Below are 13,254 nucleotides of genomic sequence, written 5' to 3'. Positions count from 1 at the left end.
CTCAGCCACCTTTGCTCCTAGAAATGTCAAGTGGCTCAGGAGGGGGCAGGGTGCTCATAGTTGTGGTCGCCATGGCCCCAAAAGTTCACTCAGTCTCCGTTTAAACCGCTACCACCATGTAACGAAACAAGTAACGTTTCCTTCGTCTGGTAATGTTCCCTCTACCACCTTTGATCACCATGTATGCATGTCAATCGCCGAGTGCACTGTTTCTGAGTGTGCAGAGTGTTGAGAGTATTGATACCGACCGGGGTGCGTCGAGTACCAGGTGTTAGCCAACCAAAAACCAACATGGATGCTCACAACTACGACAATGAGGCCTTCTCTATGGCACACAGTCTTGACGCACAAACTGTCCGTGCACTTCACCGCATGACCAGCCAAACTTCAAATGAACCAACAACAAATAAATACTCTGATGAGCTTTGAAGAAATTTCATTTGTATTCGAGAACAACACTATAGTTACAACGAAAGAGACACGACTTCTCAGCATTAGCATCGGACTCGATTCCACTTAACCATGTGACCAAATCCGACGAATCAACAGCCGATTGCAGAGGGACCAGTCCATTATTATACAGTATAGATAGGGGTAAGATGGGTCAGTCTATTATTACAGACAAGTTAACATTGGTCTCCACATGTAACACAGCCTTCTCCAAATGATCAGCAAGACTATGGAATCCATCATCGCTTCAGACATTAAATCCTTCCTCTTCACCAATGACTTGATTTCCGATCATCAATTTGGATTCAAACCCGGTCACGCTACACTGGACATGCTGCTTCTGCTCTCCTGACGATGGATGGAGATCCTCAATGCCAGATATGAAATCAGAGCCATCTCCCCAGACATATCATGTACTTTCTGTCTTCTACCATCTCCTCTCTGGCCTCGCCCCCCTGCTCTTTCTGCGATATGTTCCCCCCTCCACCCCTGATATCTCCGCAGGGCGCTCAAGGTCTGCGAGCAACCCCCTTCTGATAAAACTACCAAAATCAAGAATCACTGCTCACCTTTACTCTTTCATTCCTCTTTTTTCCCCACATTTGGAACAAACTTCCACACTCTCTTCAATCCCACTCTTCCCTCCAGGTCTTCAAAACAGCTGTTCACCACCATCTCTTATCTTCCCCCATTCAAAATAATGATATTTTCTACCCCTGTTAATCCACCCCAAACGTATCTCCTTCAAATTCCCTGCTTTCCTTCCTGAAAGTCCCATAATGTCCATCTTGTTTACCCTGTGTACCACACCCCATCCCTCTCCCTTCCATAGATCTCCTAATGTCTCTGTTCCTCACCGTTTTGTCCTTCCCTCTCCCACCCCTCTTGTCTCCTCCTTCCTTTGTTGTACGTTGTGTGTTAGCTTATACGAGCCTTGACAATGTATATCAAAATTAAAAAAAAAAACAACTGAGCACTCCCTTCCTTCAGCACCCGGTGATGGCGTCATGCATCGCCTGGATATGGAATTGGCAAGGAGCGGTGTACAATTATCGTATCTGGATCCAGATCTGGATTTTCATCAAAATAGAATCAATTCGTCCTTGTCACACACCCAACTTGTACACCAAATTTCGTCTGAATCCGTCCATAACATTTTAAGATATCATGCTCACAGACAGACAAACAGAGAGACGGGGTGAAAACATAACTTCCGTCCACCTTCGGTGGCAGAGGTAAGGAAGATAATAAACATCGACAACAGCTTTACAGATGGTTATCATGGGAATAAAACCAGAGTTGGTGTCAAAGCCACCCAATGCTCACCTGTTTATACATTTATCGTTTTTAAAAGACTCGTCTAATAATTAATATTTTTTATAAAGCATTGCAGTGAAGTCTGATCCAAATAATTTTAAAGCAATATATGTATTTGTATGTTGTAATCAGTAACAAGAGCGCAAGTGAGCACAATATACGCCCGAACAAGAAGGTATATACAGAATTGTGCTACGACATGGAAAACAGCATCCTGGTTGCCATGGCAACCACTTTAGATGGCGAACGTATGTCGCGACACACCGTCTCCACAGTCTGTACCTATGTACCAAATATTAAACGTGAAAGTTGAAAACTTTGGGAGTTAGAGTGCGGACAGGAACGGATGGATGGACGGACGGACGGACCACAGGTATCACATTATACACCCCGATATCTATATATATATATATATATATATATATATATATATATATATATATATATATATATATATATATATATATATATACATACATATATATATATATACATACATATATATATATACATACATATATATATATATATATACATATATATATATATACATACATACATATATATATATACATACATATAAAAAAGTGTGGTAGATAAAAACATTCGAAAGGAAAAAATAACTTGCACCAAAAACTTTAACATTTTCACGCTCACGCTCACGCTGACGCTCACACCGACGCTCACACTCACGCCGGGGGTATCGCTATAGCTTTCTGTTCTTCGAACAGGCGAGCTAATAAATAAATAAAATAAATAAATAATGTCTTCGGATGCGGAGACGCAGACATTTTCTTCAAGGAATTATGTTGCTCTCAACATTTGAGTGCATCATTCTCCGGATGGATAAAAGCTTCAAAATCTTAACGAATGACAAGGTGAACCTGAAGAACCAAATGCAGAAATTCTTTAGGTGTGCTTTAAAATTTTTCACATTTTCTTTTTTGTTAAAAATTAACATTCATTACCTTGGCATTGATTGTTCAGCACATTTTTATTTTTTAAATCAGATTAAAAAAAATTTTTTAAATAAATTTAATTTTATAAATGAAAAGATTTTTAAAATCTGATTTTGAATTTGTTGGTTCATCAGACATATCATATCACTGTCACTCAGCTCAAGTCAGCTGTTGTAAAAGAAAAAACAAAAATCATGCATCCTTTACTTCCACATTGCATTCCATTATGATAGAGAAATAAAATAATTGACAGGCAGTGCATTGTTGTTGTGTCATATGCAGCCTGTGGCTGCTGGTTGCATAATTTCTGGAAGCGCGGCTGTGCCACTGATGAAGTGGCCCTGTTACCAGTAAGCTGGTACTCATTTTGCCGACCTCAGAAAGAATGACAGGCTAAGTCAACTCACCTGGTGCTATTTGAACGAAATGACAAGGGATGAAACACAAGACCATAAGATCTCAAGCCAACCTCCTGAACCAAAAAGCCAAAATGAGGCTGGGCAGTGCATTAACCAGCCTAGAATAGCCAAATTTTAAAAAGTACTTTTGGTTCATGAGTCAGTAAGTGACCACTATATTCGTAATGGGTGTGTGTCTGTCTGTCTGTCTGTTGGGTAGTCAATCTATCTACCCTTATTATCAGTATTTCCGTCGATATGTTTGTCTGTCTGTTTGTCTGTTGGGTAGTCGATCTAGTCGAAAAAAAAAAAATTTCAAAAAATTATTTTTTTAAATTTGTTCTGCCCTTATCACTTTTTCCGTCGATATGTTTGTCTGTCTCTCTGTTCGATCCAGTGCTCCGTTAATACAATGGCGATTTCGATGAAACTTGGTTGGTAGGTTCATACCATGACCGAGTTGTGTGCAAATGAGAACCATTGCTATGGACACCACCGATGCCTAGCAACGGGACTTTGAAGTTTTTGAAAAAGCATAAAAAATTTATTTTTTCGAAAATCAAAAATCGGGCCATGAGCGACTGTGGGCAGTACATTCAGCCATATTGTCAAAAATTTCCAGCCGGATCCTATGAAAACTGTCGGAGAAGATAGAGTTTGAATGAACCCTGGTCGAAAACAATAAAAAAACGAAGTTCGTTATATCTCAGAGACTATGAGACAGATATACATGAAACTGGTATGGTAGGTTCATGGTATGTCCTAGTTATGTGTGAGAAAGAACCGTTGCTATGGACCACTCCGTTGCCTAGCAACGGCCGAAAAACGTCTAAATGTGGGGGTATTTTAACGAAAAAACAATCTGCAGCATTAACCCTTGAAGTTAGAATCATGAATTTTCTTGTGCTTAATCCTCAGGTCATTCCCCATCGAACGGGCCCATCGTGTCAAGTTCTATTGGGTAGTCGACTACCCATGTCCGCCTACCGGCTTGTCTGTATGTATGTCTGTTCAGTCCAGTGCTCCGTTAATACAATGGCGATTTCGATGAAACTTGGTTGGTAGGTTCATACCATGACCTAGTTCTGTGCATATGAGAATCGTTGCTATGGACCCATCCGTTGCCTAGCAACGGACCTTTGAAATTTTTGAAAAATCCTAAAAAATTAATTTTTTCGAAAATCAAAATCGGGCCATGAGTGAATGTGGGCAGTACATTCAGTCATATTGTCAAAAATTTTCAGCCAGATCCAATGAAAACTGTTGGAGAAGATAGACTTTGAATGAACCCTGGTCGAAAACAATAAAATAAAAACCAATGTCACCCGCAGGGTGACCTGTATCTTGCCAAAAGGTGACCACGTGTGACTTCTTTAAGGTCACACTGAGGTGAACAGAGCTGCTATCCACCAGGAGCGACTCCTTGAGGAATATCTGCCTGCGAGAAATTCCGATGAGAATCGTTCTACAGAGTAACCATGAAAAATATGCTTTTGCCTCATAACGTCACCAAATGACGTCATAATGTCTCAAGCTTGACATATCTAGAAAGCACTCATCGAGGTGTTCAATTTGAGGTACTACACGATATGGTTCCTAAAAATTGAAAATTTGACCTTGGGGTCAAATATGTTTGACCTGAGGCGCTAACCATGAAGGTCAAGGCCAATCGCCACCAAAAATTAATCAGCTGAGCGCCAGACCATGAACTATATTCCCATGAATTTTGAAGACGATCCGATCAAAATTACTCAAAAAAAATCAGGGTTTCGTCGACTCCCCTGATTTGCGACAAAGTGACCTTGACCTTTGACCTTCAAAATTTTATGCGCTGAAAGGGACCTCTATAGGCCTCTGATATGCGAAGTTACAAAAATTTCCAATGACAACTGTGCTCTGCAGAATTTTTTATATGTGATTACAAAAAAAAAACAAAAAACAACAACAAAAAAAAACATATGAAGGTCAAGGCCAATCGCCACCGAAAATTAATCAGCTGAGCGCCAGAGCATGAACTATATTCCCATGAAGTTTGAAGATGATCCGATCAAAATTACTCAAAAAATAAAGGTTTCGTCGACTCCCCTGATTTGCGCCAAAGTGACCTTGACCTTTGACCTTGACCTTCAAAATTTTGTGCACTGAAAGGGACCTCTATAGGCCTCTGATATGCGAAGTTACAAAAATTTCCGATGATAACTGTGCTCTGCAGAATTTTTTATACGTGATTACAGACAAACAAAAAAAAAAACAAACAAAAAAAAACATACAAGCTGACTAACATATCTTGCAAAACTTCGTTTTGGCAAGATAAAAAGGTGAACCGTGTACATTGCTCGTGAACCATCGCCGTCTCCAGACTTGTAAGTTTTAAAATTGTTTTGGCTTAATGGCTTGATTCAAAAAAAAATTTTGGGGCTTAATTCAAAAAATTTGAAATTTTGAGCAACAACTTATTATGATGTCTCACCAAAGCAAACATTAAAACCATTTGCCATTTGCCAATGCAGTTGTGGTTTGTGCTTTAGAGTCCCCAAAAGAAATATGTCCCCCCCAAAAAAGTCCCCAAAAGAAAACATTTTCAATGTCTCGTTTTCAAAAAATACTCACAAATTCGGGAATTGTGATGACTGTGTCTTTTTTGTTCCTCGTCTTAGATTTCAGTCTTTGCGATAATTTGTTCAGCTTCTTGGACTGCTGCTGTATATTGAACACCATCAGTTTGTTTTGATCTTCAAGAAGCTGAATAAACTTGTTCAATTCATCCACCTGACAAGTGAAGAAAACGATCGCAAAAGAGGAAGTCAAGGTGATTAACCATTCTGGGGGTACAAGGAGATAAATGTTTGACAGTGCTGTGCTTGACACAGTTGTCCATAATATAACACAAAGCAGATTCACAAACTGAACTTTTTTGAGTGGTCGCTAGAGTACCCTTATTGTCGGGTTTTCCGTGTGTGTGTGTGTGTGTGTGTGTGTGTGTGTGTGTGTGTGTGTGTGTGTGTGTGTGTGTGTGTGTGTGTGTCTGAAACACGAGGCTCCACAGCACAAACCAGCAAACCGATTTCGATGAAACTTGGCGGTCAGGTGCCATATGAGCTGGGAGTGTGCGCGTTTGAGTTTTGTTGCTAAGCAACCACCCGTTGCAATTTTCAATACTTGTCCCACAGTTTTGAATGTGGAGAAACGAGACTTCGGAATTAAACACTTCGAGATAGTTAGAACATTTTACTCGAGCCGATTTTTGATTTACGTTTTATTTTTCAAATGGTAGTCCTTCAAAAATTGGGTGTCTATGTACCGTCATTTTTTTTGTTTGTTTGTTTTAAGTAATGGACAGCTCTGGAGGCCAGAGAAGTCAAACGATTTTGATGAAACTTGACAGGAAGGTTCATACCAGGATCTAGTTCTATGCTTTTGAGCACCGTTGCTATGGACACCACCGTTGCCTAGCAACGGGACTTTGAAATGTTTGAAAAATCATAAAAAATAAATTTTTCCGAAAATCAAAAATGGGCTTCCAGGCTTTTATGCGCACTATAATCAACCTCTTTGTCAAAAATTTTCAGCCCAATCTGTCAAAAACTGTGTGATTAGTATGCAATGTCAGGTTATGTCAGGTCAGGCCAGATCAGATCTGTGACATGCTACAGGTATCATGTAAACTTGTACTAACTTGTTCCATGGTCGGGTTGTCAGTGACTAAACCGTCTCCCCCACCAGGTTTTTGGTGAGGAGGGTGTTTGGATATGGACACCAAGCAGGATTAAAAACAAAACCTGTCAAAGGGCGGAGGAGCTCCTTGTGAGTCAACGGCCATTCATATCTAGTGCCCAACTGTGTCTGCGGATGTCCTCCTGCAATTGGGTTACTTCTTATTAGGAGGTTGGTGGCAGGATTTGCACTCCGGCCACCGTAAAACCCTTCATTCCGCAAAACACAAAAACGTAAAGAAATCTGAAAACCCACTCCGTGGGAGTACCTCCTGTGCAACTTCCCTTCGCAGGGCAGCTCACTGAATGACGGGATTGGGGCAAAGCAAAGATTAGGAGGGAAACCACGGGGTAACATTCTCAGGTCAGATTGCGGGAGAGTGTGTCGGAGTGGTGCTGAGGTGTTGTCCACCAGACGGCGGTCTCCTTGGGTTACCCTGAGTGGTCCTTGCAGGTGGGTGCTTGGAATGTCCCATCGCTAAGAGAGGATCATCACCTGTCTCTGTTATCATCTGAGCTCAAGAGTTTGGACATCGGTATTGCAGCACTCTCTGAGGTTCGGAGACCGGATAGTGGCAAGATCATTGCGGGTGGTCACACTTACTATTGGTCTGGTTTCTCTGATGGTTACCATGCCCAAGGAGTTGCTGTAGCTGTGTCCAATAAGCTGACTCCAATGATATATGAGGTAACACCAGTCAACGAGCGTATTATAAGACTAAGGATTCGTCACTCCTTAGGTGTCATTTCCCTGGTCTCTGTGGTCTCGACTGAGGCGAGTGATCGCACCGTCAAGGATGCATTCTACGCCACGCTCGAGTCTGTGGTTGATCAGTGCCCCAGGCGAGATACTCTTGTAGTCTTGGGGGATTTCAATGCATCGACTGGAACTGATAAGGATGGTTACGAGACGTGTGTTGGTCCCCATGGGTGACGAACTGTGAATCTGAATAGCACTACATTCCTTGACTTTGCAAGAAGTCATGGACTTGGGGTGGCTGGTTCATGGTTTGTGCCCACAAGCTCATCGCTGGACTTGGTATTCCAACGTTGGCAGTGTGGCAAAGGAGATTGACCATGTCCTCGTTGATGATCACTGGAGGATGATCCAGAACTGCAAGGTCCACCGGAGTGCTCAGTTCCTCAATACTGACCACCGGCTTATTGTCGCAACTCTTAAGTTTCTCCTTAAATCCAGGAGAATGGTACCATCCCAGCCTTGGCTGCATGTTGGCAAGCTCAAGGATGAGAGGGCAGCTGAGGAGTTTGCGAACAGGCTGAATGGAGATTTGGGGGGTCTGGGTGCTTTAGGAGGTCCTGAAGAGTTGTGGAGTGCCTTCCAGACCACTGTCCTTGATGTTGCCGGTGGATGTCTGGAACTCACCTGTGGTCAAGTGATTCTCGTCTTGCTTACAGAGGAATTCGTGCATTGCGTTCATCCAAGCCCATCCCTTTGTGTACTGCAGTTAGAGTGGAGGGTGGTAGGCTCTTGACAGAGGAGTCCGAAGTGAAGGCCCGCTGGGCCGGTTACTTTGAGCGGTTGTACCAGGCTGATCCACCAGTTGTCAAGTTGGACATCAGGGGTGCTACAATAACTGTTGCTGACCCTCCAATCAACTGTGGTCCACCTTCGCTTGTGGAAACACAGGCTGCGGTGAACCAGTTGAAATGGGGTAAAGCCCCAGGGATCTGTGGCGTCCATGCTGAACTTCTCAAGGCTAGTGGAAATGCTGCACTCGTATCGTTGCATGCAGTTCTGTGTTTTGCCTGGAACACAGGCATCATCCCAACTGACTGGAAGAGGGGCCTTGTTGTCCCTATCTGGAAAGGGAAGGGTGATTGCCAAGACTGCAACAACTACTGAGGGGTGATGCTGCTCTCAGTGCCGGGCAAAGTCTTTGCTTGGATAATTCTTGATAGGGTTCGCCACCATCTGCTTGAGCACCAGCGTCTAGAGCTGTCAGGCTTTAAACCAAAGAGGTCAACGATTGACCGTATCCTTGTTCTTCGCATCCTTACTGAACGCAGACGAGAGTTTTGGCAGGGGCTGCTTGCAGCATATGTTGATCTCTGTAAAGCGTTTGATGAAGTCAATAAGGATGACCTCTGGAGAATTCTTGGTCTTCGTGGGGTGCCACCAAAACTTATCGATCTGATGTCTGAACTCTACTCTGGTACTGAGTGCTTTGAGATGTGGTGGTGCAATCTCTGACTTAATTCCAGTTGTTACTGGAGTTTGTCAGGGGTGTGTACTGGCCTCCACACTTTTCAGCACTTGTATGGACTGGATTCTAGGGAGGATGTCGGAAAGATCAAGCTGCGGTGCATCATTTTGGAATGTCAAGATCTCTGACCTTGATTTGACAGATGATGCAGTCATCTTTGTGGAGACTTTAGATATCCTTTGGGGGCCCTCGAGGTGCTGAATGAGGAGTCGGAACCGCTGGGATTACGGGTTTCCTGGGTCAAAACTAAAATCCAGGCTTTCAATGACATCTTGGATGCTGCTGTCCTGTCTGTGCCTGTTTGTGGTGAGGATGTTGAGGTCGTGGAGAGATTCACTTACCTTGGCAGTGATATTCATGTCTGCTGGCTGTGAGTCAGAGGTCAATAGATGTCTGGGTCGGGCCTGGGGAGTCATGGATTCACTGGATAATGGGGTGTGGCGCTGCCGGTACCTGTGCGGGGGGATGAAAGTCCGAGTCTTCAGGTCCTTGGTGCTTCCAGTCTTGCTCTATGGATGTGAGACTTGGACTCTGACCAAGGATCTGAGACGGAGACTTTATTCCTTTGGAACCAGGTCTCTTCGGAGAATCCTTGGCGATCGCTGGTCAGACTTTGTGTCCAACGAGCGGTTGCTGAGAGAGATTCAAATGAGATTTGTTATCTGCATAGTCCGTGAGCGTCAGCTGCGGCTGTATGGACATGTGGCTCATTTTCCTGTCGCTGATCCTGCTCACCAGATTCTCTCTGCGAGGGAGTCTCGTGAGTGGAGGAGGCCAATGGGCCGACCATGTGCTTCGTGGTTGCAGCAGGTGATCGGCATCTCAAGGAGATGGGGTTGGACCAGGCATCTGCCTGGGGGATGCCCAGACAGAGGCCCCTGGAATACCGGCAGAAAGTGGACGCAGCGATGCGCTGCTCTGGCGCATGCTCCCATACCTGACCTGACCTGACTTTTTTATAAATCAGATTTTGAATTTGTTGGTTCATCAGACACATCACATCTCCGTCAGGATTCTCCAGGTATCTTTGTCTTGGTTCACGTCTCTTCTTTTTCTCCATCTACATCTTCCATAAATTTCACTAATATGTTCCATCCATTGGGACCATACTCTGTGCAGAGCGTTGGTGCTGCTTAGGAATCGCATTTTTTATTGGGCACAGTCCTGGATGGGTCGCCACTCCGACACAGGATACCAGCAATCTGGCACTCATTTTGCCGACCTCAGAAGGATGACAGGCTGAGTCAATCCCACCTGGTATTAATTCAACAACTGAGCAGGATTTGAACTCAGGATCCTTGGATCCAAAGCCCACCACCCTCACCATTAAGCCAACACCAGGCTTACTAATATGTTGATGGTACCCAAATCTACCTTTCCAGTGAACCTGATGGACTCTCTTCCACAACTCTGAATTCAACATCAATTACGGGACATTTTACTGATCTTGATATTCCATTTGTTATTTTTTTAATTATTATTATTAAGCTTCCTTCATTGCAAAGGACTTTGAAGTTTGCTTCCAAATGAAAAGCACGGTCGAAGAACATGAATGTTTGGGTCCATTGGGCCACAAGCAATTCTGCTTGAGATATATATTGTGACGGCCATGGGTACCGAGTATATTATGAGGGGGTTTAATCCCCGTTTGTCCTGCTGGTTTTATCATTAATCCTCGGGACAAACAGAGTGTTTCCAGAATGATGGCCGTTTATTAAATAGAAAGGGGGCAGCAAGGTTTGCAGTGGGAATTGAGGAAGGAATTCAGGCTTTTTTTTAGGTCAGCAGAGGGTGGGGCAGCTATAAAGGAAGGAACGGATGAAGTAATTGTGATGAGTAAGGCCAGGCAGGAAAATAGAATTTCAGGAAGGGAAAAGTGAAATACATTCTATACCAATGCCAGAAGTTTAAATAATAAGATGGAAGAGCTTGAAGCTAAAGTAGATCGCGAGGAGTACGATATAGTTGCAGTGAGTGAGACATGGTTTAAGGAGGAGAGTAACTGGAGGACAGGATTAGAAGCCGACAAGGTGTATCGGTGTAAAGGCCCGGTCACACCTTGACGTTTTAGCCAACGTATGCCGATTTTTGAATTTTTTTTTCTAAAACACTGGCACACGTTGAATACGCTATGGGTAAGTTTTGATAACATTGAGAGCACGCTGAAAAACACTGCCATACGTCGTTGTACGCTGGCTTTAAACGTTGTACTTTTTGGTTGTCCTCAAATTTTTTCATGCTTGAAATTTCACGACGTATGCCGGCGTATGACTTACACGTTCCGCTACGCTGGCCACAAGTTGTATGCACGGTCTGCGATCGTTGACAGACGTCAACACATGCTACTTGTAAGTTAATCATAAGTTGAGACACGCCGAGGTAATGTTTAGCGTCCCCGAAACTTATTTCTAACCTATGATTAACGTGTTGTTGGCACGTTACGCGATCGTTGCCACACATCGACAGACGTTACTTTTAAGTTACTCATAGGCTGAAAGACGTCGGTATAATGGATCGTCCTTGCGTCAGCGTCCACGGCCACGGCCAGGACACTTATTTGCAGCATTCCTCAAACTTTTCTTCGGCATGACGAGGATGTTCACACTTCAATGTCTAGCTTGGCTATGATTCCAATTGTCCATCGGCAGCGTCTATTTAAAATAGTCGAGTTTGAGCGTTTTAACACGTTCAGAAGAAACGCTTCAAATTTCAAAACCCCAGCGTCAAAAAACAAAGGCGAGTGACAGCAATTTAAATCGTTCACTGTAAACAATGAAAATAGCTGAGTGGTACCGTTTAAAAGTCGTTGAGTGTAAAAAAAAATCGAATTGTTGAGCGCAAGCGTCTACTTTCAATAGTGGGGTTTGAGCGATTTTGCACGTTCAATAGAAACGATTAAAATTTCCGAGCGCCAGCGTCAAAAAACAAAGGCGAGTGACAGCAATTTAAATCGTTCATTGTAAACAATGAAAATAGCTGAGTGGTACCGTTTAAAAGTCGTTGAGTGTAAAAAAATCCAATTGTTGAGCGCAAGCGTCTACTTTCAATAGTGGAGATGCAGCCATTTAAATCGTTGAGTGGCAGCCTATGAATAGCAAACCCCACGACACCGGCAAAGATAAACTGCCGCACGATATGGATAAGTTAGGCTATCGTTGGGCATAGTTTGTGAACGCCGGCTTCACGATAATTATTCGTTGGTATATCGTATCTATAAGTAATCAAAGCGTTCTATGCACATTATTAGTTCATTGTGCATTTGTCCAACCCGTTATGAATAGACCTAAATCGTAAAAACAAGCTATAGCTCATTGTTGAAAAAGCCCCATAAAAAATTAGCCGCGAAGAACTTCGAACAATGGTGAAAAGATGTCTCCTACCCGTGGACACGCGGACGCAAGGACGATCCATCATAACCCACACTCACCTACTACTGCCAACATGAACAAACTACTACTAATACTAATACTGATACTAATACTGATACTGATACTGATACTGATACTGCTGACATGGACATCGACTCAAAAAGGACTCGAAAACACTGTTGGGTTCCCCTTTTATGAGCAGCATTTTTATATACCAATTCCCAAAACCGCTGGGAACATGTCTTTATATGGCAGTTGTAACCTAGAAACACGTTCATTTATTTTTTTTGTCGACCGGAAGACGTCATTGGAATACGTCTGCATACGTCGATGTGTGTTGGGACTACGTAAAGAATTGGTTCAAAGCACGTCAAACATAAGTTAGAAATAAGTTTCACGTAAAAAAGACATTACCGCGACGTGTTTTGACTTATGAGTAGCTTATAAGTAGCCTTTGTGGACGTGTGTAAGCGTCCACATATCGTGTGTAAAACTTATCCCCATCGCATGCGGAACGTGTGTCATACGCCGAGTACGTCGTAAAATTTTGAACATGTTTAAAATTTCTTGACGTACTCTACTTACTACGACGTATGATAGCGTACTTTAGCATTCTACTCACGTATACCAAACTTACTCATACCGTATTTGACGTGCCCCAACGTTTTAGACACATTTTTCTTAGGTCATTATATGCTGGCAAGATCGCCAAGGTGTGACCGCGATGTTGTCACTTCCATTTCTACGGCAGTTATGATTCGAATCGTTGTGCATCAGCCTTTTAATAGGCTACGTCACGACATCGTCGGCGATGTGTGCAACGC

At 43.1% G+C, this 13,254-nt stretch overlaps 1 protein-coding gene across 2 annotated transcripts in view; it reads right to left on the bottom strand.

The window, feature by feature from the left end:
• Positions 1-13,254, bottom strand: part of LOC147019285 (uncharacterized) — a 75,134-nt gene that overhangs the window by 37,886 nt on the left and 23,994 nt on the right. For both annotated transcript variants that reach the window (XR_015062726.1, XM_085899655.1), the window contains exon 6: positions 5,735-5,893. Coding sequence is in view for 1 of the 2 variants with exons in the window: in XM_085899655.1 (XP_085755781.1) it covers positions 5,735-5,893 (159 nt within the window). In the remaining variant the exon portion in view is untranslated. The remainder of the gene's footprint in view (positions 1-5,734; positions 5,894-13,254) is intronic.

Source organism: Eptatretus burgeri, chromosome 10 (genome assembly GCF_056783735.1).
Source record: "Eptatretus burgeri isolate ZD-2024b chromosome 10, Ebu_testis_v1, whole genome shotgun sequence".
NCBI lineage: Eukaryota > Metazoa > Chordata > Myxini > Myxiniformes > Myxinidae > Eptatretus > Eptatretus burgeri.
Note: the sequence above shows the minus strand (reverse complement) of the source record. Positions and strands in the feature narration are given on the sequence as shown.